Raw genomic sequence first — 24114 nt, 5'->3', positions numbered from 1 at the left:
AACTGTCAATCAAAGCTGTGATATAAACCATGTACAGCTACCCTCAGGGACTAAGAGACACAATGAAAATGCCTAGGTTCTGCCTTGAATGCCCAAAGGGGAAAAAAGCCAGATGTACTAAGGGGTATTCACATTGAACAATTTCAAAAAATAAAGTCCAGCAATTTTGGTATTTTTCTCTCTCGCTGTTTTCTTCTATCTCCCAAAATTACTCATGATTTTAAAAGTCATAGCACAACTATGTCCTCTCTGTGGTGCTGCCTGCCCCACTTCCACTCCTACCCCCCGAGTGTGAGAGCATGTGCCAACTCACCTGGTATCGGTCAAGGATTCTGAAGTCCTGACAGGTGGTTCTGTACGTGGCTTGGCCCACGGGAAGCTGGGAAACTCCTCCTTCTTTGGCTCCATAAATCCCATCAACTAACAGAAGAGCAGCATTAACAACTTGATCCAAGTCAAAAAGTGGTAATCCCCTATCCCTCTTTGCTTGTCTAACAATCAGTTTACGCTTCAGTCTCCGAGCTTCTGGTGTCATGGCAACAGCACTGGGACAAGCTTCTAGCCTCTTCAGGAGCAGCTTCTCCTCATAGATGCTCACAGGAGTATACTTGGCCCCTTTAGGTTTCCTGTCCTTCTCCAGCTGTGGCTTCCTCTTTTCTCGAGCCCTTGTTTGCAAAGATGTGTTAGAATCTGTGTCTTCGCTGTCAATGTCCATCCTGTCAGGTTTTTCCTCCTCACTCTCTACCTCCTGCTTTATCTGTTCAGGTGCTCTGACCTTCTTTCTGCCCCCGACCACTGTCCCAGAAGCTGCTGACCCAGCAGGGGGCGGAACGTACTCCATCCCTGGGTCTATGACTCCATCACCTTCCATCTCATCATCATCTGTGCAGAGAATAAAACAGGAAAGAAGAAATGCAGAGCACACCACCCATACGGTGAAAACATACACTTTTATATCATGGGCCATACATAAAATAAAAGACCCAAGAAAGGTAAGTCTTACCGTGAAACAAGGCTTGTGGCGGCATCACATCTGGAATCAGATCTGCTTCTGAAAGCAAGCTGGGGGTGGCTGAGTGCGAGGCGGGGGTCCCGGGGGCAGAGAAATCCAGAGACGGAGAAGGAGATGGGCTGGTCAAGGGAGTGCGATCAGAAGAGCTCAAAGATGAAAAGTCAATCACTTCTCCTTTTTCTAGAATCACGTCAGGCCTGCGGCCTCGGCTTATGAATTTTACAGGGGTCGAAGAAGTGCTCCTGTCAAGAAAGCCAGCTGCTTCCTTCTGGGCTCTTCTAATGTCTTTCGCTTCCTGAGTACGAGACCTTTTCTCTTTTAATTCCATGGCGGATTCCACAGGATTGCGACTTGCCCGTTTTCTAAGTCCCTCAACAGTAATGATGGGGTCTAACGTTGGTTTTGAAGCTGCTAGAAAAGAAATAAATATCTAAATTTTCAAATAACCATTCAACTTTAGTGTCTTTTGCTAATTTATTATTGTGAATCTACTACCACGTTCAAAATAGAGAAATGTTCAATGAATGCCCTAAACTAGGACTTAGATAACTCTTAACAAGAAATAAGAAATTACAATACAAATTTAAACAATTAGATACTATCTTTCATCAACTGGAATCAGTAAATATTAAAAGTTTGATAATGTTCAGCAAGCATATGGAGAAATGGACACCTTGATGCCTTTTTAGTAGGACATAAATTTTATTACAACTTTCTGGAGGTTAATTTGGCAACACTGATTAAAGTTTTGAATAAATATGCCTTTTGATACAGCAACTTGTTTCCAGGAATTTATCTTTAAAAAACTGCACATATAGACACCTGTACAATTATAATATTGTTTAAATAATAACAAAAGGTAGAAAAAACCAAAATACCCATCAACAGGGGTTTAATAAATTATCATATAGCCATTCGATGGAATGCAATGAAACAGAAGAAAATAGGGTAGATCTACATGTACTGCTATGGAAAGATATTCAAGGTATATTGGTAAGCGGTGGTGGTCGGGGGTGGAGAACAAGTATTATAGTATGAGTCCATTTACAGTTTTTTTAAAAAGTAAGAAAATGCTTAAATGTGCAGAGATAATTTCTAAATGCATTCACAAGAGACAACAGCGGTTACTCTGGGGAGTGAAAACGAAAGCAGGGGAGAGTGCAGAGGAGCCACTTCCGGACTTTATACCCTTTAATCTTTTATTTTTTTCCCAATATTTTAAAAAATTTAAAAGCTCATTAAAAACTTTTTGGATTAAAAAATCAGATCAATATGTTGTTACCATTAAAGAGTTATTAATTTTTTTAAGTGTGAAAATGGCATTATAATTAGACTATAAAACGAAAGAGTCCTTATCACTTAGAGACACATACTGAAATATTTAATAATGCAATGTTGATGCCTAGGATTTGCTTTTAAATAATCCAAGGGTGGGGATGAATGGAGGTTGGGGGAAAGTACCCGGGGTCTACATAAAATGAGGTTGCCAGCAGGTAAGTGCTGAAGTGAGGTGAAAGGTACATGGGGATTCATTATGTTACTCTCTTCACATTTGCATATGTTTAAAATTTCCCATAATACAAAGTTTAAAAACAAAATCAGATTGAAAATAGAGAACATTTCAGCTATCAAAGGAAATTTATAAAGCTGGTGATCTGATTAGAAAATTATCAAATAATTTTTATATAATGTTTATTTACGGCATACAAAAAGTATCGTAATAAAATTGCAAAGCAGAGTCGTTCGAGGCAGATGAGCTGTGCGTGGTAAGCAGGATTGTCTCCTAAACTCACACATGCTCGGACTCGGTCACACTAGCACCTCTTGTACTGTTCTCACAACAGTACCTTTTGCTTTCAAAGTAGAGACAGACAACTTCTCTCCTTCAGGTTTCATTGTCGGGGGCTTGTTGTGAACAAGTTTCCACCATCCTGGTTCTCCGAATTCTTGAGCACCTGAACGGAAGTACATAGGACTTCCCACGCTGAGGCAGCCCGCCACTGTGCTCCACCAGGTCGAAGTCTTTTTCCTGGTAAGTCCGAAATTTAAAAATGATTGGCTTTTCAATCCTATCGTTATATAGAAAACACACTCTATGTATACTCTAGGACTCCTAGCCTGTGATATGCTACGGAACCTCCAATCTTTGAAGGAACAGAGCATGAGAATCAAGAGGGAGGCTCTGAAGTCTGTCTGGCTTCAAATCCTGGCTCTATCACCTTTTTAGCTGCCTTAGTGTCTTCACCTTTAAAATCAGAATCATAGAACTTACCTCTCAAGGTTGCTGTGGAGATGAAATAATTCAAACAAAGCTCATAAAACATTTCTCATGACAATCATCATGATTACAGAGTTCTACAAGCTAATTTTAATTAACTTGAGTTGATTTTATATGTGAATTAAACATAGCTCTCAAGAAAGCAAACAGGAGACTCATCAGCCATGGTAAATTGTTCATTTTACCCAAGGTGTCAGATGCATCTCTCAGTCTGCGCCATTGGCCTTCACCTAGTTGAGTGGGAATAAAACTACATAGTACGTTCCACAAACAGAGTTGAACCTTGGGGGAATAACTAACAGGCTAAAAAGAAAAGTGATCATTTCAAAATAACTACACAAGAGTATATGTAACAAAATTTGTAAATGATATGTAAAATGTCAACTGTTCAGTTTCCTGTTGAAAATTCTTTTAAAGACAACTGTCCCATTTCTACCTTGAAAGCATGAGTCAATTACCAGAAATCCTAAAAAAAAGTCTTTAATAAGATGTCTAACAGTTAGAAACTATTTCTAGGGAGGCAAAAGAAAAAGCATTCTTAGGAACAAAGATGTACTAGAAACCTGCCCTTTCCCCCCACACCCCTGCCGCCCCCCGACCAAAAGGCATAGGCACTATCTGAGATGGGACAAATGACACATTAGCTTCCACCAGCAACATTTTGGTCCAAGAGTACTTCTCGCCAACTCTTAATTTTTTCTAACCTTTCCAAGCCCCCTCCTCTTGCCCAAAGGATACGACCAAGGAGGAAGCCATTCCACTTGCTTTCTCATTCAATGTGTATGTTAGTCCAGCTAGTGGTGTCCCACAGGTCCGCTAGGCTTTGTTCTCTTTGATCTTTTTTCTGTTCCTCAGCTCCGATAATTCCCATTGTTCTAGCCTTAAGTTCAATGAATCTTTCTTCTGCCTGCTCAAATCTGCCTTTGAATCTCTCCAGTGAATTCTTTGCAGTTATTGTAGTTTCCAGCTCCAGAATTTATTCTCGGTTTCTTTTTAGGTTTTCTCTTTATTAATATTTCTATTTTGTTCATACATCATTTTCTTGACTTTCTCCACATCTTCCTTTAGTTCTTTCAGTATCTTCAAGACAGTTTTTTAAAGTCTTTGTCTAGTAGATCCACTAGTAGGTCTTTTTCAGGAATGGTATTTCTGTTGGTTAATTTTTTTTCCTTTGGATGGCCCATACTTTGCTATTTCTTTGTACTACTTTCAATTTTTTTTTGTTGAAAATTGGACATTTGAATTTAATAATGTAGTAAGTCTGGAAATTAGATTCTCTTCCTTCTCTAGAGTTTATTGGTTTTAGTTTTTTGATCATTGAAAGCTGTCTCCTTGTGCCACAGATCAGCCTGAGTTGTATCAACTTAAGGTCTCAGATCATTTTTGAGCCTGCATCTTCCCCTGAGCATGTGTGGTGACTTTGTAATTTCCCCTGTATATGTAGCTGCTTCTCAATGTTTCAGTCTTCATTGTCTGACTCCAAAAATGAGAACAAAAAAAAAAAAAATGAAGCGGGGAGTGGAAGGTGCCAGACTATTAAATCCCCTTAAAGTTGGTTCAGCCAGAGGGGCCTGCAACAATGGGGAAAGTGCAACAAAAATGGTTGCCCACTTCTTTGTCTGCACCTCTGTGATCAGAAGCAGCAATCAGAACAGATCTTAACATTTGAAGGACAGGGTCTTTTTTGTCCACCCTGGTTCCCATAAGCTGTATGCAAGCTGCTCTGAGAACATGCACATTGCTACCTGACCCCAGGCTGAAAGGTGTGGGATGGGCAGAAGCTAAAGTGCTAAGAGTTGAAATTGACTGAAATTAACAGCAATTTACTGTCCAAACCTTCCCCTGGAAGTTGTAAGCCTTCAACAGACTCCAGAAATCCAAAGGACTTATGTAAGTCACATTCTGCAACTGCAATTGTTATCCAGGTGGGGAGACAGATTTCTGGTGCTTCCTATTGTCCCATCTTCCCAGAATCCTCATTATATAATTTTTGGAATTTTAAATATTATGAATGTGCTGTATCATAGTTCATCAAATATAGGATCTACTGACTTTAATATACATGATTTTAAGTATAAGAATACTTTCAAATTTTGACACACCATCACAGGTAAGATATATCCAGCTGTCAGAGAAGTCAATATATGAAATATTGTGCATCTTAAAATCAATGAAATACGGTAATATAAAAAAGTATTCCAATATGGTTAATAAAGTGTTCTGGGCGGCTGGGTAGCCCAGGTGGTTGGAGCGCCGTGCTCCTAACACCGAGGTCGCCAGTTCGATTCCCATATGGGCCAGTGAGCTGTGCCCTCTACAGCTAAGATTGAGAACAATGGCTCCACCTGGAGCTGGGCTGCCGCGAGCAGCTGGCATAAGCTGGCGTAAGCTACCGTGAGCTGCCGTGAATGGCTGGCAGCCAGCAAAAGCGGCCGGCAGCTGACACGAGTTGCCATGAGCTGCAGTGAGCAACCAGCCAGCGGCCGGCGACGACTGGCTCAGCTGGGTGGAGCACAATGCTGATAATATCAACATGGGTCAGTGAGCTGTGTCCTCCACAACCAGACTGAGAACAGCGGCTTGACTCGGAGATGGGAGGGAGGGGCGGGGGGGGGGGAGGGGAGGAAGGGAAAAAAAAGAATATTCTTCTCTAATCCTTCTGGAAGATCTTCTAATCTAAGCCTTCTGGAAGAATTCAAGGCTCGGCTTCTGAAAGGAAACTGAATGATCACACATACAATGGCAATTAAACTGTAGTAATTAATAATGCTTTGTATACTTTTTGTTTCTACAGGAGGTGCATAACGTTATTTAGGTTTGCCCTAACTAATCCTTTACACATTTAAATCTTAATAAAAAAAATTAAAGGCATAAAGCAAAACCTGTAACTATCTGAAAAAAAAGTATTCAAATTTAGAACTTCATTACACAGTATACTATTTTCTTAGCTTCTATGGCTAATGAGAAATGGTTATTATTGTTAAGAATTTAAAGCATGTTGTATGGGGAGCAGAATTAAACTCTTTAGTAGCTATGACAGAAGTTGGACTGGAAATGCTCTCGCAGTCTGCTTCTCTAGGGTGCAGGACTGATTCTGTCTATATTCACACAGAGAGACATCTGAGTGTGCGGTGACCACCTCAGGTGAGCGGTTTCGGGTGACTTTCCAATCACTGATGTTTAAAGCAGAGTTCCCAAAGTGAAGGTTAGCACTAGGCTGGAAAATGAATGACAAGGAATTACAGAGTAATTTTTAATTCTCTTTCACTCCTTCTGGTTAGATCAAGGATAGTTTGTGGCTTGAAATTCTCACTAATACATGTAGCCTCCCCTTTTGATCAAGAAAGAGGGCCTCAGATTGCCTCTACAGGCCATGGGATCCAGCTACAACTTAACAGCATTTTATTTTTAGTGCATTTATTTTTATAGTTTCATTCTATTTATGGCAAACGATACGAGTTTTTTGCTTACCAAGGTGGTATGAATTTTCTTTTTAAAGTGAATGTATTTTTTAAATGCCTGATTTAAATAAGCAAATGATAATCCATGTGATACACTAATATGGCCAAAAGCACTAATTTAATGATTAAACTACATACATAACAGCTGGAGAGTAATTAATGCCTTTCAGTAGAAGTATTAAAAAGAGAAAAGCTTTAGCTGATCCCTCTCAGAACAGGCTCTAGAAATGAAGAATGAAAACGAACAACTTCTGTTAAAATAGGCAATATCCTCAAAAACAGGCAATTTAAATCCAATCTCTTCCAGAAGACAATCCAGTAAACAGAACAGCACTGAGAGATCATGACAACATTCCAAGATCTAATTTTATCAGTTTTTTCCCTTTCTTGTCCCTTATAAATGGGGCATATTAAGTTCCACAAATAGTGCTAAATCATTAAACTAAAACAACAGATTTCCTTTCTTTAAGAAAAGGAACCAGTTACTCTGTCAATTCTTTTCTTAGTACCACCAAAACACTCAAGAACAAAAATAACTCCTTTTGTAAAAATGTACTGAATCTATTCTATTTTTTCCTCACAGCAAGTCTTCAGAAGGTTGCCCCTCCTTTCAAATGCCTTTCCTGATTTCTCAGCAACATTAGCAGAGCTGTGACTTTTTGTTTACACTGACCCAATATGCAAGATTTATGAATCTCACGGAGGACTTCAGATGGCAATTAACAATCAGAATCTCAAACAGAATTCACCAATGCAATTGCAAACTGAGTAATCCCTAAATAGCAATAAAGATCTTATTAGATCCACATGGGCCTTTAATTAAAACATATGGTCTCAATGTCTGTGCACTGGCATCCCTAAGTCTGATGAACCAAAGCAGCCACCAAGGAGGAGTGCACTCAGCAGCAAAATCAAAGCATTATCATGAAAAGAGGAATGAATGAATAAGCCATGTATATTAATGTACCTAGATTTTGCTAAGCACTATAATACCCAAAAGTATAAAACAGTTTCTCCCTTCCAGTTAATAAAAACAAATACTAATAATGTAAGATTCTATTAATGAAAAGCAATTTAAATAAGTGCAACAGATAACTGCCATTATTTTTCTTCTGATCTCCTACAAGGCACTGATTTTAAAAGGACGTAATAATGCTAACTCCTCAAATTAAATAGTTACTCATCCACTTACTAAACAGCATCATTTAATCAAATTATCTTTTAACATTCTACAAAACTCTTCATGCTCAGTAGAAGCTAACAGCTTTCTCTGGAAGATGAGTGAAGTATAGAAACTTACACCTTTAATAATATACATTTCTACTCTGATTTTTCATAAACAAGTTTTTAAACTTAAAACAAGTAACATTTTCTGGATTACAAAATTCTCTGTATTTGCCACAAGTAACTGCATGGTCTAATTCCCTAGAGGGCTGCATTAGGCTATCTCAAATCTTATATACTTTGTTCTTTACATCTTTGTTCAAGTATAAGATTTGTAAAAATCACGTTTACCTATTCCCTAGTAAAAAAGTCCAATGTTTCTCAATAAAAGCGCAGATATCCTCTTTCCACCTGAAATAACCTTGACGTCCACTTCCTTCCAGAGACAAGTTGTACATTGCCAACATGACAACCTGAAACACAAACAAAACAAGGGCTGGGAGAAAGGCATGATTAAGAGTGCTGATCTTTAGGGGGAAACATTTGCTATTTTACGTTCTGGGTATAAAGCAGAGGAACGGAGGGGAAAAAGGAAGGATAGTATCTTGGAATATTCTCAGAATAGAATTTTACTTCCCTTTTTGCTCTCCGAACAATATCACTAGTGCAATTAATTATATGCAGTTGTTTTTTACATGTTACATGTGCAGGGCTGATGTGTGGTTGAACTGATTATAATAACCACTGTCCTAAGTAAACTACCCCCATCCATCCTACACAATGCAGCATTAAATACAGTGTTAAATATTGCCCATCAGGAGGCCTCCAGGTGCCTACTCTAGCCAGCATCTTCTGACTGACAGTGCTAACCTTTATTTAGTATTTTGAAAATCACCCCTGTATATATATTTTTCTAAGCTCTTTAGAGGGAAGAAATAAATGACTCTCAGAATTGCAGAACTGAAAATTATGTGAGACATCACCTACACGGTATTAAAACATTTTTAGCTGGGGAAACCATTCTTCAAATGAAAGCAGCAGGCGGGGCTGCTCAGCCCATTCTCAGATGGCTCCAACACACTCCCCAGAGCTCCATGTGAAAATTCCTCATCTAGTCCAACCTGGTTATTTTATAGGTAACAGAATCACGGCCCCGAATGGGGAAGTATTTTCCAGAAATATAAAGAACACATGCTCATTGTAGAAGACTTCAAGAATAGAGAAACGAGCAAAGAAGGATGTAAAAATCACTTTAATCCACCATTAAGAAATAATCACTTCTAACATTTTCAGTGTCCTTTCACACAGTTCTCTTTGCATCTATAGATAATTTTGTAATTATGTAATTTTATTCAAAACCATGTTTTCAACCTAATAAAAATAATGATTAATTTTGGGTCATTGAAATTGAAAGGGTGACAGAGAACCTAAGAAAAGAATCCTTAAATAATTATTTCCATAAGCAGTATCTTGAAGCTGTAAGAAATCTAGTAAAGAGCAATTCATGCCTCTGACATTTGGGTCCACAGCACTAATTCCTCAATGGTCCCATGGGAAGACCTATGACTTAGGTAATTCTGATGCTTCCACTAACTGAGTTTCAATTTCCCCCATCCTAAAACTTGTAAAACTTGCTAATGGTCTAATAATTAACCCATGAATAGATTTTTCAAATTCTTCCACTTATTTTTGCATTAGGTCTACATCAGTCAACAAGCGTCTTCCTTTAAAGTTATTGTTCATGGGGGAGTTATTGTTTAATGGGTATGTAGTTTCAGTTTGGGAAAGTAAGAAAGTACTGGAAATGGATGGTGGTGATGGTTGCCAAACAATGTGAATATATTTCATGTCACTGAATTGTATGTTTAAAAATGGTTAAAATGGTAAACTTTTATGTTGTGTATATATTACCACAATTTAAAAAAGTTATTGTTCAAGAAATACTTTAAGGAAAAGAATGAATTTCTGCCCACTCTCAGACTCCTAGAGTACCTCAGAAACATGTATTCAGTTAATCTCAGTGGTAGATATATAAGTGTCTGTTAATTTATTTCTGGTACTTTTTTTATGTTTGAAACATTTCATGACTTTAAAAGTTACAATTCACATATTTACTTGAACATAACTTTACCTATTATCACAATACTTAACTGAGGAAACTACAAACTCAATACATAAATCCTCTCCTAGAATTTGTAATCTAAAAGAATGAATCCCAGTTTAGTTTTCTGCTCTCACACTATCAGACCAAACTCAGCAAATTAACAGGCCAGCCTTGTGAACCAGTGTATCCCTAGGGCCTACCTCAGGGCTGGCACAGCCACAGCGGGTACTTCAAAAGTATCTACTGAAGAGTTATCATTGTATCTTTCTTTACCTGCAAACTAAGAATGATTGTCCAGGACAAGAATGTAAAATCCACACTATCCTTCCTAAACACATGATAAAAGTTTCTCTTGCATTTCAAACTGTTGTTCAAGACCAACCAATTCTCTTTCAGCTCTTCCATGAGAGACTGAGTTTTTTAAGTGGAACTAGAAACAGTGGTCAGTAGTTTGCCAAAAACCAAATATGTCTGATCTAAGTTATCACTTCAACATACCAGTATTATCTACCACCAATGTGTCTTTTGGAAGTAAAATATAACTTTCAGGGGCAGCTGGACGGCTCAGTTGGTTAGAGCGCCAGGTCTTAACAACAGGGTTGCCGGTTCAATTCCCACATGGGCCAGGGAGCTGCGCCCTCCACAACTAGATTGAAGACAACCAGCTGCCACTGAGCTGCCGGTGGAGCGAGTGGATGGCTCATTTGGCTAGAGTGCAAGCTCTTAACAAGGCTGCTGCTTCAATTCCTGCATGGAATAGTGGGCTGAGCAGCCTGCAACTAAGATTGAAAATGGCAACTGGACTTGGAGCTGAGCTGCACCCTCCACAACTAGACTGAAGGACAACGACTTGACTTGGAGCTAATGCATCCTGGAAAAACACACTGTTCCCCAGTATTCCCCAATTAAAAAAAAAAAAAAATTTTTAAAAGATACTTTAAAAAAACAAAAATAATTTTCAAGTGATGTTAGTCTAATTAAATGTGCAACTTGAACAAATATTATATATTCTGAGCAATACAATCAAAATCCAGTTTTTCTTTTAAAAAGAACCTCCACAGAAAACTCATATTCTTGAAAATAACTAATTATATATATTTGTTCCTCTTCTGTTCTATAACTTTTGAGAAGCTACTTACTTGTAGGCCAAACGCAAATCTGCCTAAGAGTGCACACATCAGAATAATCTATTAATACTAATTGGACCTTGTCTACATGAAGCCCCCATGTACATCTTGAGAAAAATACCGCAATTACAATATTCATAACACTATATCCTCAATACAAACTTCCCTTCATTTTCTACTTTTATTTTTTCAGACAAGTCAAAAAGGCTCCCTCCATTTACCACCGACAGATTTCATTAGACGTCCTAATAAAGGACTGATAATTAAAATAAATCTAAGGCTGCTAAAGCAACCACAACTTACAGGGAACACTTTCACTGGCTTGCATGGTATAATCTACAATCTCTTTCTTATTACCCTGCTTATTGCCTTCACAGCAAAAAAGCGCTATGGGTAATTATTTATTTGTCTGCTTATTATCTAAAATAAATGTCCAGAATGTAAGCTGGTTGGGGCCGGGGTCTTAGCTGTCTCGTTCATCACAGTAGTCTCTGAGCCTAAAACAATGTATGGGTTCATCATAGACACTCAATATTTGCTGAATGAATAAACATAAAATTGTGTATGTATAACTCATTCCTTTTTAGAACTTAAAGACTATATACATTGTGCCTACTATAGACAATATAAAAACAAAATCAATAAAATACAACCAAAGAGTGTAAAAAGCTACTCTTCAGGCTATATGGTTGGATAAAGGTGTTAGTATTGAAGATGATTAAAAGCAGACATAAGTATTCATCAAACAAAAAATATTCAAATATGTGAGTTCAAATGAAGAAAAGCTAGATGATGTTGGTTCTGCAATCAGCCACATTATGTCTTCCAAATCTATTTCTAATGTGGCCATCTTCACATTTTAAAAAATTTTATTATTCCAAAAATAGCTGCCAGAAAAATGTAAATCTCATTCTCAATTAAAATCTGAGTTTGGCATTATTATATGTAAATGAAATTGTGTGTGTGAAGTTTTCAAGAATCTCAAACCCAATTCACTAAGTTAGCAGCGAGTACCAATAACTTTCAGTACATATTCTGTATATAATTTTCATTGGGAAATAAAAAGTGACCCTCAAGACAACTCAAAAGCTCATCATTTAAATTCCTTTTTCTCTAGATATTCCAATAAATTCCTTGGGTGACCAACCTTATGAATTCTACAGAAGAGCTTTTTACTCACTTGTTGCCATGTTAGCTTCAGCCTTTCACACTGCTCCTTACCATCTTCTGAGCAATCGGAACAAGTAAACCTAAAAAAATTATCACCCTTAAGGTAACTGAGCTGTTCCCTCAGCTGACCTAGGAGGAAAAAAAAAAGGCATATTATAAGTTTATCTAGAGCACTGGTAACCCAAAGGTTTACAAATTCTCCAAGTTTCCCATGCTGTTTTTCCTGTTTTTAGCCAGCCCATAGCAGGAAGTGGGCAGGGAAGGGAGCAGAGAAGAAAGATGTTTATTCTTCCAACATCTAGTGCATGCCCACCAAGATCAGTGGTTCCTTACTTTCAGGAGAAAAGATACTGGGAAAAGCATGTATTATTGCTCCCACTGGATTTTCCAGCTGTTAACATTCTTGACTCCTATAGGTCTCTTCACACATCCTTTCAAAACACATCTGAGCTCCCACTGTCAGGCACTGGGCTAGAAACTGGGCATACCACACCCAGAACAGCCATACTGCCTGCTCTGGGTAGTTTACAAATGCCGTAAGGGAGACGAGGACAGATGTAATCACAACGGCACAGTGGCCCTCCATCCTCACTGCGCACCGGAATCACCCAGGGAGTTGTTTTCTGTTTTTAATATGCCTCAGCCTACCCCACATGAAATGAATCAAGCTGTGGGGCCTGGGTTTCTGCATTTTTTAAAGTTCCCCAGGTGACGCTGATGTTCTGGAAGGCATAAAACCATTGCAATGAAACATGATCTGTGGCAAGGGCAATGTTAAGGCACATAAAAGGGGAGCCCAACCCATATTAGGAAGATAGGAGAGCTAGAAAAAGTGGGTTCTACAGGATGCCTAGAATTGGCCAGGGGGAGAGAGAGGCACTTGTGTATATGGGTTGGGGTGCAGTGGGGGTGGGAACGACATGGAGGCTATAGAGATGCATATTCCAGAGAGGAAATTAACATGTGCTAAGTCCTAGGGATAAAAAGGCTTGTCTGTGAATTGAGAGCTCACCCTAACTGCAAAGTTCTATTTAACAGAGGCTAAAGTTAGCAGGTTTCCAATCATAAAGGTCAGTTTAAAATATAGCCTGTAAGGACAAAGGGAAAGCCACTGAGCTTTTCAGGCAGGACCCTGAATTAATAAGCAGAAAGAAACAACTCAAAAGCAAAAACTACCTAATATGTAATAAATTCTAGGTTTGTTTTCTGTGCAAAAGTTATCTATTAGTAGTAACTATTAATATGACTAGTTGAATCTTAACAGAAACATTTCCACATGCCAGAAAATGACCCACTTCACAATTATATACATGTAAATATTTCTCTGACCTAGTTAGAAATTCTATCACACAAAGTCTCTAATATATACGTCTCTACTGGTTATCTGCCTAATGGAAAAATCCTGTTTTGGTAAGACTCATGATGACTGACAAAGCATACCCTTCCTTTAGAACCAGGAACCTAGCAATTGAAAAGACTGAGTTGAAAGACTGAAGTATCAGGGAACCATGTGTGTATATATCTCTTGCCAGCAGATCAAAGAGACCAACAAGTAGAAAACAAAAATGGTTCTAGACGAGCACGAAACACTTCTAATCTGCTAATTCTGACCTTGCTTCAGCATACAATAGCAGTTTTCCATGTAGTTAAATATTAGGAGTAATTTTTATGAACACGAACTTTAATTCTACACTGGGCCTAGAAATTTGGCCCCAAATTCTTAACATCATCTTGTTACGAAACTCTGGATAATTCTTTAAGTAACACAGGACTTCCAATTATCTAATTTTTATTGGGTTGCCATCAAGAATGTTCAAATTTAACAATGTGATAGAGGTTGATAGTAATTTTTATTGGTACAAATGTGTCTGTTTTATATAAATTTGTAGTTAATCAACTAAACTAAAAATAAATATACTAATTATCTTTTTATTTAGGTCTAGTTTACATTCATGTGTCTTTCAGTTAGGAAAAAAACCACATAGGACTTGACAAATGAAAGGAATTGAGAAGCTCCTTACTAGCAGGGATCCACTTTTGGCACTTGTCACAGAAGTAGGACAGCTGCTCCTCCATCCAGGACACATCTCCCTCATCACTGTTAAGGGAATCCCCACTCTGATCATGAGACAGGTCCACTGATGCCTGGTCCTCGGATTCAACAAGCAGCAGAGTTTCCCCCTCCACTTCACCCTCCTCCAGTCCTTCTGAGGTAGATGTTCTTGTGGCTTCATCATCGTGGCGACTTATCAAACTACCCAAGTGGATGTTACTATCCATCCCCTCCTTCTCACAGGGTCAGAAGTGCTTTTCGTAACAATCCTAAACTCTGGACACCAAGCTTAAAGCAGCTTCTATCAGGATTACACAAACAGAAAGAGACTCTTCAGAAGTGTCAGCCCATTTCTCTATTCAGATATAAAGAACTTTTAAAGTAATAATTTAGAATACATGGCCCATTGTCCTTTTACTTGATCGAGTTTAAAATGACAGTGACAAAAACAGGTTGAAGATCTCACTAAGCTATTCTCCATCAACATATTCACACGCATATACACTCAACATTATCTGTCCCATCAATATTCCACATTTCACTTTAAGTCAATGTTTTTTGAGATCCTTTGCCAATAACGTTTTCTCTCTTTCTGCTTCAAGTTGTTCAGTCAAAATAATCTGTTCTCCCAAAAGACGAATGTTTTCTTTTTTCCGATTTTGCCTCTCAATGTCTCTGATCACTCCGTCACGAAGCCTCTAAAAGGGTAAGAAACAGATTTCAGTAACACCCTGAACAGGTGGTTCCCATCCGTGTGCCATTCAAATCCAAATAACAGTGTTACCAAAATACACTTAAAACTTTCAGATTCTAAATACCCAATTACTATTTTAACTTTCTGTACAAATGGAAAATGTAATAAACCATCAAATTAATTTGGTAGTGTCATCATTTAAATGACTACTTACCATATTTAAAGAAATTCATAAACATTTAGTATAGAAAACTTGATTGGAAATAACAACTAAAAATAGAAAAAACTACCACTATGTTGAATTTTACAAGGAGTTTGGTATGATTCTTTAAAAGTTTAAGGAGTTACTACAGTAAGTCTGTGAGCTACTTTCCTGTTAGCAATTATCCTAGCTGAAAAAACATCAAAGAAAAAAAAAAGATTACTAAAATTTGAACAAGCTGTAAGGTGCATGCAAGAAAGTAAAGAACCCAGGGTGGCCCGGTGGCTCAGGCAGTTAGAGCTCCATGCTCCTAACTCCGAAGGCTGCAGGTTCGATTCCCACATGGGCCAGTGGGCTCTCAGCCACAAGGTTGCCAGTTCAATTCCTCTAGTCCCGCAAGGGATGGTGGGCAGCGCCCCCTGCAACTAAGATTGAACACAGCACCTTGAGCTGAGCTGCTGCTGAGCTCCCAGATGGCTCAGCTGGTTGGAGTGCGTCCTCTCAACCACAAGGTTGCTGGTTGGATTCCTCCAGTCCTGCAAGGGATGGTGGGCTGCGCCCCCTGCAACTAGCAACGGCAACTGGACCTGGAGCTGAGCTGCGCCTTCCACAACTAAGACTGAAAGGACAACAACTTGAAGCTGAACGGCACCCTCCACAACTAAGATTGAGAGGACAACAACTTGACTTGGAAAAAAGTCCTGGAAGTACACACTGTTCCCCAATAATAAAGGCCCATTCCCCTTCCCCAATAAAATCTAAAAAAAAAAAAAAAGAAAAGAAAGTAAAGAACCCAGCTTCTTCTCATATATAAAAAGTAAAAATTATACAGAATTACTAATCAATCACATAAAGGGAGAGAAAGGAAAAAAAAAGAACGCTACTACCACAGGAAAAACTAAAGGCCCATTAATGGTAGTTACTTTGATAAGCACTAAAGACAGGTAGAAAACTCCAAAACATGGACCTGACACCTAAAATGAGACTTTAAAGCATCAATCCAGTCATTACTAACAACTAACATTTTATAGTGTACAGGTCACAAAATGCTCTAATAAGCTTTTAACAGTAGCCTTGTGTGGTAGAATTAATGGGGCTTGGGCCCAGGGCCTGGATGTGTTTTTTAAAATTATTATGTCTATCTAAAAGTAACCAAGTACCTACTTGCTAGACCTCCTCCAGGCCTAGAGCTTCATTCTCTATTACAGGGGAGTAGAGAAATTTAAGTCCTGGGACCGATAACTCAACTGACAGCCAACTTTCTTGATACCTACATCGTTGGCAAGATCTCCAGACAGAAATGGAGGTGCTCATTCCACTGCTCCCTCCCCAGTTCTTCCTGTCCTGTGCTCCTGACACCATGACATAACTACATATCCACCCCACCCATCAAACCCCACATTGGCCACTGGAATCATTCCACACCTGCCTCTGAGATTCTACCCTGCCTTTTCAGAGACTTTAGCTTGTTCTCCATGCATTATTTGCTTCTTTCTCCAAGTTTCAATGTCTACGCTGATTGCCTCCTACATCCTTCTTGTGACTTCCATTACTAACCTTACTAACCACTAAGACCTCTTCATTATTCCAATTCTAACTCTGACTCCTCATGTAAGTACTATTTGTTTTGCTGAGTTCCTATGAGGATTAAAGATGATGTTCTTGAAGAGCTTAGTATAGTGCCTGGTATGCGGTAAACAGTCAAGAAACAATAACAATAGTTATTATTTCTTGCTTCCTTGAACCTTCTGACACATCCACTATGTCAATCATGTAACCAACTCTTTCCCACTGCCAGAAATTAAGCCCAAAATAAATGACTGCATATAAGACAAACACAGGTTATTCTAATCAATCTGTTCTTCATCTCTAACTTCCAGCTATCCAAATCTTCCTGTTCTTTCATTCTCTAACTGCGGTTCTCAACCCTGGCTGCATGTTGGAATTCCCTGGATTGCTTTTGAAACGCCTAAGATGGATTCCCATCCCCCAAAGATTCTGATCTAAAAGGTCTGGAGTAGGGCCCAGCCTCAGTTGCGTTGTAAAAACTTCCCAGGAATATCAGATGTGTAGCTAGGGTTCAGAACCAAACTCTAACCCAGCCATACCAGACACTCTGAAAATCCCTGTTCACGGACCTCGGAGCTACATCTGACATACCATCCTCTACTCCATCTCAAATTTTCTTAGGATCACCATCTCTTCCTTCTTAGAAGAGGAAGACTCCTGCCTCTATTCCAAAAGCTAACCAGTTAGAACCCATACTTTCATCCCAAATCTCTTCCATGCCCTATCATTATTAGCCGTCCTGTGCCTTCCTCCCGAACGTTCCTGTATCCTCACAGGCTTCCTCTCCTCTGATTTCTGTGGACTGTGAATACCAAGGTCAAAGACCAGTCATCTCTGTATATTGAGGACACAGCAGAGTCCAATGCAAGAAATGAGTTTAAGGTTGATTCATCCAGTTCATTACTTTCACCCTTGGCAAACTAGGCTCAACCAACAACTGCGCCAAGGTATTCTCTAAGAGTTCACCAATGACCTAGTTCCCGTTCTCACACTCAACATTCTGCACTGTTTTGAATCATTTATAGTCTCAGAAGCGGCTGTGCTTCCTTATCTTTGTTTCCCCAAAGTGCCTAGTATGGTGCCTGGCACACAGTGATCAGTCATTAAACGTTTGCCAACTTGAATAAGAAAATATGAATTGAAAGACACAGAATGGACGGTCAGTTCACTGATCAGTAAGCCACGGATATTTCCAGAAATAAAAGTACCAAAAAAAGAAAAATTGGAGGCTAGTATCGCTGTCGTTCCCAGAATATAGTTTCCATAGCAAATTGCTGCTTAAAAAAAAAAATTCAAGCATCTCACCAAATTACCTTTGCCAAAGGCACGAAGGCGGGTGCAAGGATGCCTTCTTCATCATGGGATAAAATCTTTCTAGCATTTAAACAAAGTAGGACCCAGTCTAGGGTCTGGGGAGTGAAGAGAGGCCGGTAACTTGCTGAATGCACCCCAAGGAAGCCGGTTCCCCTCTTCTACTCTCTAGCGGCCCCAGTGAGATGCTGAAAGGTTCTATCACTGCAGGCTGTCTGTGACTTGAAAATGGAACCGTTGACCACCCCACCCGCGGGCGTTCGCGGAAGCCAGGCAACTTCAGCGCGGAGGGCCGGGCTCCAGGCGCGGGCCAGGACGGATTGGCCTGGGTCTCGAGGGCGCACGCGGCCGCTGGGGCTGCAGAACCCAGGGCCGAGCCGGCGGCCGCGGGACTGCACTAGCTAAAGCGTGGAGGCGCCCGGCCGCGCCGCCCGAGAGGACAGAAGACCAGGAGACGGGAACCATGCGGACACCGGAGAGGCCAAGGCCGCCGCCGCTGGGCGCCCCCCGGAAGAGATGGTCACGTGACACCGACCTGCTGATCCTGCCGCTGCTTCAGATGGACGCCGGCCACGGTGGCCACCGTCAGCACCACCGAGAGACCCAGCACTACCTTCGAGGTCCTCGACATCCCCGCGCGGGCCACCGCGGTCAGCCCCTCCTACTAGCGCGAGGCCCCAGGGCAACAGCTTAACGCGCGTCGCTGCCTGTGCAAGCCAGGCCCGACAGCTCGAGCGCAGAGCCTCAGTCTTCGCGAGTGACGCCAGCGGCTGCCAGGCCCGAACAATCGAGAGCCGAGCACCGAGTGAGGCACTAAGACTAGAGGGATCCACTCCCTACCCTGCGGGCGGCGGGGTTAAAATCCTCCCAATTCAAATTCTAAAGAGCCCTGGCCCAAAAGTGGCCACTGCACCTTGCGGGGGTGTGGGGGGGAAGGATGCTTGAGCCACCTCATTTTATTCCCCTCCCGCAGCGACTGGGGGCGTCCTGGGGTGGGAGTGCTGGTGTAGCGGGATTCCTACCGGGGTACCTTGCTGACTCAGATGCTTTGCTCAATACCAGCTTCATCAAACACAGCCCCCATTGTACTTTTGACCGAGGAGGTGCCACCAGGAGATGGAGTTTTGCTAGTTAAATGTAGACGCGGTCACCTGCTTTTACCTTGACGTTGTGGGGTGCTGCTCAATGTCTGATTTTTCTTAAAATCAAAAAGCCTTATAGCTAAAGAGCATTCTAACTGGGCAGCACACCTCCCTGCCTCCTGATATGAAGAGAACTGATTACCTTGTTGCCCATGTAATAAATCCTTAAGAGGTCACTTTTACCCACATCACTAGGAACATAAATGATAGGATGAAAGAGTGATTCGAGAATAGTGGAAGGTACTGTCCAAGGCACAGAAAGACGTTTGGCTTTTTAATGAAGAGGTGTTATCAAGTTATTCTTTCCCCCTGGAATTCACAGAGAACAGACTTCTTGCTGTGGAAACAGCTCTGGAAGATAATTGATTTGGGCTCAGTTTTGGTTAGCCTCTCCCAAGGGCTTCTTCGACATTCATCTCTGTTAGTGCTGTGCTATTCCAGGCTCTGCTATGCGAACATAAATGGCATGATGTGATATTGCTCTTAAGAAATTTAACATAATAAAAATTTAAATAATTAAAAAATATTAAATACCTTTTTCAAATGTCATTTTGTCCACAGCATTTTTATTAGCAGGAGGAATGCACCATTGACTTGGAAAACGGGATTCCTGCTATAACATACCTTGGAGTTAGAAGCTATTTATTCACGGTATATTTGCATATTTCTTTAAAGAAAAAGAAAAAAAACATATTATGCTGCTTTTTACTTGTAGTAAACTCCAGATATTTTTTCCCTCCGAGTCAGCGGGCCTTCAACAGAGCTACGTGTCCTTAAAATGTACCCCAGAGAGTTAGATGGTCTTTCATTCTATGATGACTAATTTTTTAACTTGTCTTCTTGAAATGTTTTGTTATTTCACTTAAAAAAAAATCCTTTTTGTGTTAGCCATGTCAAATTAAAACATGGATTATCTGTTTAAATATTTATAAACCTAAGCAGGATGTTTTGTATGATTATTGTCTTATAAATTACTGGGTTGTGAGAGAATGACTGCATACCATCAAACATTGAAACCAACTTTTTTCCCATTAAAATAATTTTCATCTAGTTTATATTTTTAAGTGTGTGCAGTGTTTAAACAAAAGCAGTTTTCTGGGATAACTTGAAGAGTTTCTACTAATGAATACATTTTCAAAAAGGAAAGTCCAGATTTGCTGATTTTCTCTTCTTTTTCAACAAACTTTGAATGTGCTAGGAGCAGTGGATTCAAGGTATCCCTATCCCCAATCCCATCCCTCAAGCAGATCAATGCCTGGAAGGAAGACAGACTGGTGTATCAACTAATCACAATAAAAAAGACAGTTGACAAGTAGCATCTGTTATGGAAAGCATGTTTGTGTCCCCTCTCCCATTGTTATGTTGAAATCATAAACCCATTGGCATGGTATTAGGAGGTAGGCCCTTTCGTACAGTAAGTAAGTTTAAATGAAATTATGAGGTTAGTGTCGCCATTATGGGAATAGTGTTCTTATAAGAGAAAGAGACTAGAGCTCCTCTCTCTACCATATGAGGACAAGGCAAAAAGGTGGCCATGTGCAAACCACGAAGAGGGCCTTTACTAGAACCTGACCATGTTGGCACTCTGCTCTCAGGCTTTCTAACCTCCAAAACTGTGAGAAATAAGTTTCTGTTGTTTAATCCACCCAGTCTGGGGTATTTTTGTATAGCAGCCACAGCTAAGACAGCAATGAAACTGTTTGTTCCCCAAAGTTAAATGTGAGTGTGGATCTACTACTCTAAAGTCAGTGTCACCCAACACAGGAGAAGATTCAAGACCGAGTGCTCTGTCAAAACCTTCCAGCAACTTTCCTTCAGGAACTAGGTGCTGGCTGGTATTGAATTCCTCACTTTCTTCCTCTCAGTGGTAAACTATCTCTAATGCTGACTAAATGGGAAAGTCCAGCTTAGCCATTGGAGACTCTAGCTGAGATCTGCTCCTGAAATAATCACAGAAATGACTACAAGCGGAGTTCCTACTACAAGGTCTAAAACTTAAAATTGAGGCCCACTCGCCGACAAGAATGGGGAAGAACTTACTTCATAATATTAGCAAATACTTAACACATGTACCACACACATGTTAAAGCTGTTTATCCTTTGACTAGCATCTCCCCATTTTTCCCACCCCCCTAGCCACTGGCAACCACCATTCCACTTTGCTCCTATGAGTTTGACTTTTTTAGATTCCACATGTAAAAAGTATTTGTCTTTCTGTATCTGGCTTATTTCACCTAGCATAATGCCCTTCAGTTTCATACATGTTGCAAATGGCAGGATTCCCCCTCTTTTTGTGGCTGAATAATATTTCATTGGGATATACAACCCATTGTTCTTGCCACTTTCTGAAGCAACTCTGGAAGTCCTCTTTTGTGTCTTTAGTTGCGCTGTCGTGGCTGCCTCGATGTCCTGAATCGATTCAAAACATTTACCTTTCATGGTCACTTTGACTTTGGAGAAGAGCCAGAAGTCAGATAGTGCCAGATGTTGTGAATAAGGTGGATGAGGACACACCACAATGTTTTTATTGGACAGAAATTACCATAACAGAAGCCAGGTGTGACACGGAGCCTTTCCATTGTGATCACAAAGTGCGGTGAATGCTGCTGCCTGTGCCATCCAAAGGAAAGGGAGAGGGATCTTCAATACAGAAGTGGCACATCGAACCTTAGTAACAGTGTGTGACAAGTTTCAACTTGTTCGGTGTAGTCATTCGGGTCTGAACTATGGTTGAGAGAAGGTGTGTTTTAAAGTGTGCCTTAAATCATCCTCCATCATGACAATGCTCCGTGTCACACATCATTTCTGGTGCAGCAATTTCTGTCAAATAAAAACATTACAATGTGTACTCATCCACCTTATTACGGGATCTGGCACGGTGCAACTTCTGGCTCTTTCCCAAAGTCAATTTGATTCAGAACAAATTGAGTCAACCACGATAGGGCAAATAAAGACACTCACAAAAGAGGACTTTCCAGAACTGCTTCAGAAAGTGGCAAGAATGAGTTTGAAGTGAGGGGGAATATTTTGAGAGGGATTAATGGCGATGTGTCTTTTATTGTAATACATTTTTTTAAATTTAAACATTCACTGTATTTGTTGAGCACACCACAACTGTTGATGGGCACTTAGGTTGTTTCCATGTCTTGGGTATTATGAATAATACTGCAGTAAATATGGGAGTGCAGATATCTTTTTGAGAGCCTGATTTCATTTCCTTTGGATAGAAGTGGGATTACTGGATCACATGGTAGTTCTATTTTTAGTTTTTTGAGGAGTTTCCTTTTGTTTTCCATAGTGGCTGCACCAATTTACATTCCCAACGGTGTACCAGGGTTCCCTTTTCTCCACATCCTCTCCAACACTTGTTACCACTTATTTTTTTGGTAATAGCCATTCTAACAAGTGTGAAATGATATCACTGTGGTTGTGATTTGCATTTCCCTGATGATTAGTGATGTTGAGCACCTTTACATGTACCTGTTGACTATTTCAGTTATAAGATGAATAAGTTCTAAAGATCTAATGTACACTATGGTGTACACTATAGTTAACAATAAATGTTGCATGTATACTTGAAATTTGCTGAGAGAGCTCTTAAGTGTTCTCACCACACACAAAACAAGGTAACTACGTGAGGTGATGGATGTGTTAATTAGCCTGATGGCAGTCATCATTTCACAATGTATAGGTGTATCAAATGATCACGTTGTACACCTTAAATATATACAGTCTTTTTTAAAAAATGGTGCCTCAATAAAACTGGAAACAAAAGAAATTTTAGATGTTTTTTAAAAGCACCAAAAAGAAAAAAATTATATACATGTATACACACACTCAGAAAAAAACAATGAAGTTCTGATACATGCTACAACGTAGATGAACCCTGATATCTTGAAAATTTTATGCTAAGTAAAAGAAGCTAGTCACAAAAGACCAGGTATTATATGATTCCATTTATATAAAATGTCCAGAATAGGCAAATCCATAGAGATGGAAAGTAGAACAATGGTTGCCAGGGGCTTGGGAGAGGGGAGAGGTTAGGAGATGGGAACTGCTAATGAGTTTCTTTTTGGAGTGATGAAAATGTTTTTGAATTAGATCAAGGTGGTTGGTGCACGACTCTGTGAATCTACTAAAAACCAGTGAACTGTTTACTTTAAAAGGGCAAATTTTATGGTACATTAGTTATTATTTCAATAAAGCTGTTAAAAGAAGGTAAAAAAAAATAAAGCTGTTTATGTGTATTAACCCATTTCATCTTCCCAATGACCCTGTAAAATAAGTGCTGTTAGTGTCCCCATTGTCCAGGCAAGGAAACTGAGGCACAGAGAAGTTAGGTAACCTGCCTAGAGGCCACAAGTTACAGAATGACTTGATTGGTCTTTAGTTTTGTTTTCAACTGACATAAAAGATTAAATTTGCCTGGTTTAAACGTTTTAAAACAGAGAACGTAACTCTTCAGTCAGTAGATAAAAGGAGAATGTGTATATCTGGATTCTTCCAATTCCATATTTTAGCTACTTAAAAAATGGTTGCAGAGAGACAGGCAAGAGAGGGAGGGAGATATGAAGAGATACACAGATGGGAGAGGAGAGAGATAAACAGAAGAGAACAGACAAGCCGACAGGGACTCTAAGTATGTTCTGAGATAACAGCATTTGCCTCGTGGGGATGTTCACCGGAATGGACTTCTGAGAGACATGCCCGTTTATGTGGCCCTTTAGAAGTTTGTTTTGGGGCCCTCCAATCCTCCCTTTAATAGGAGAGCCCTGCAGCCCTCCCTCAGGATATCATTTTCAGAAATTGGCCTCTGAGCAAAGCTCT

General features: G+C 39.9%; 2 protein-coding genes across 3 annotated transcripts in view; both read right to left on the bottom strand.

Annotated features, from left to right (window-relative positions):
• KAT14 (lysine acetyltransferase 14) overlaps window positions 1–15049 on the bottom strand; it is a 33175-nt gene extending 18126 nt beyond the window's left edge. Inside the window, exons 1-6 of one of the 2 annotated variants that reach the window (XM_033094886.1) lie at window positions 14338–15049; window positions 12327–12445; window positions 8267–8388; window positions 2860–3041; window positions 1004–1423; window positions 314–882 (exon numbers count right to left, since the gene is read on the bottom strand). In XM_033094886.1, the coding sequence (XP_032950777.1) occupies window positions 314–882; window positions 1004–1423; window positions 2860–3041; window positions 8267–8388; window positions 12327–12445; window positions 14338–14596 (1671 nt within the window). In that variant the 5' untranslated portion in view covers window positions 14597–15049. The remainder of the gene's footprint in view (window positions 1–313; window positions 883–1003; window positions 1424–2859; window positions 3042–8266; window positions 8389–12326; window positions 12446–14337) is intronic. The other variant, XM_033094887.1, reaches the window with a different exon arrangement.
• Window positions 1–18913, bottom strand: part of LOC117015949 (protein PET117 homolog, mitochondrial) — a 32204-nt gene extending 13291 nt beyond the window's left edge. Inside the window, exons 1-7 of the mRNA XM_033094888.1 lie at window positions 18681–18913; window positions 14338–15067; window positions 12327–12445; window positions 8267–8388; window positions 2860–3041; window positions 1004–1423; window positions 314–882 (exon numbers count right to left, since the gene is read on the bottom strand). Coding sequence (XP_032950779.1) covers window positions 14918–15067; window positions 18681–18776 — 246 coding nt within the window. The 5' untranslated portion in view covers window positions 18777–18913 and the 3' untranslated portion in view covers window positions 314–882; window positions 1004–1423; window positions 2860–3041; ... (1 more) ...; window positions 12327–12445; window positions 14338–14917. The remainder of the gene's footprint in view (window positions 1–313; window positions 883–1003; window positions 1424–2859; window positions 3042–8266; window positions 8389–12326; window positions 12446–14337; window positions 15068–18680) is intronic.
• Between the last annotated feature and the right edge of the window lie 5201 nt (window positions 18914–24114).

This window comes from Rhinolophus ferrumequinum, chromosome 23 (assembly GCF_004115265.2).
Source record: "Rhinolophus ferrumequinum isolate MPI-CBG mRhiFer1 chromosome 23, mRhiFer1_v1.p, whole genome shotgun sequence".
Taxonomy (NCBI): domain Eukaryota; kingdom Metazoa; phylum Chordata; class Mammalia; order Chiroptera; family Rhinolophidae; genus Rhinolophus; species Rhinolophus ferrumequinum.
Note: the sequence above shows the minus strand (reverse complement) of the source record. Positions and strands in the feature narration are given on the sequence as shown.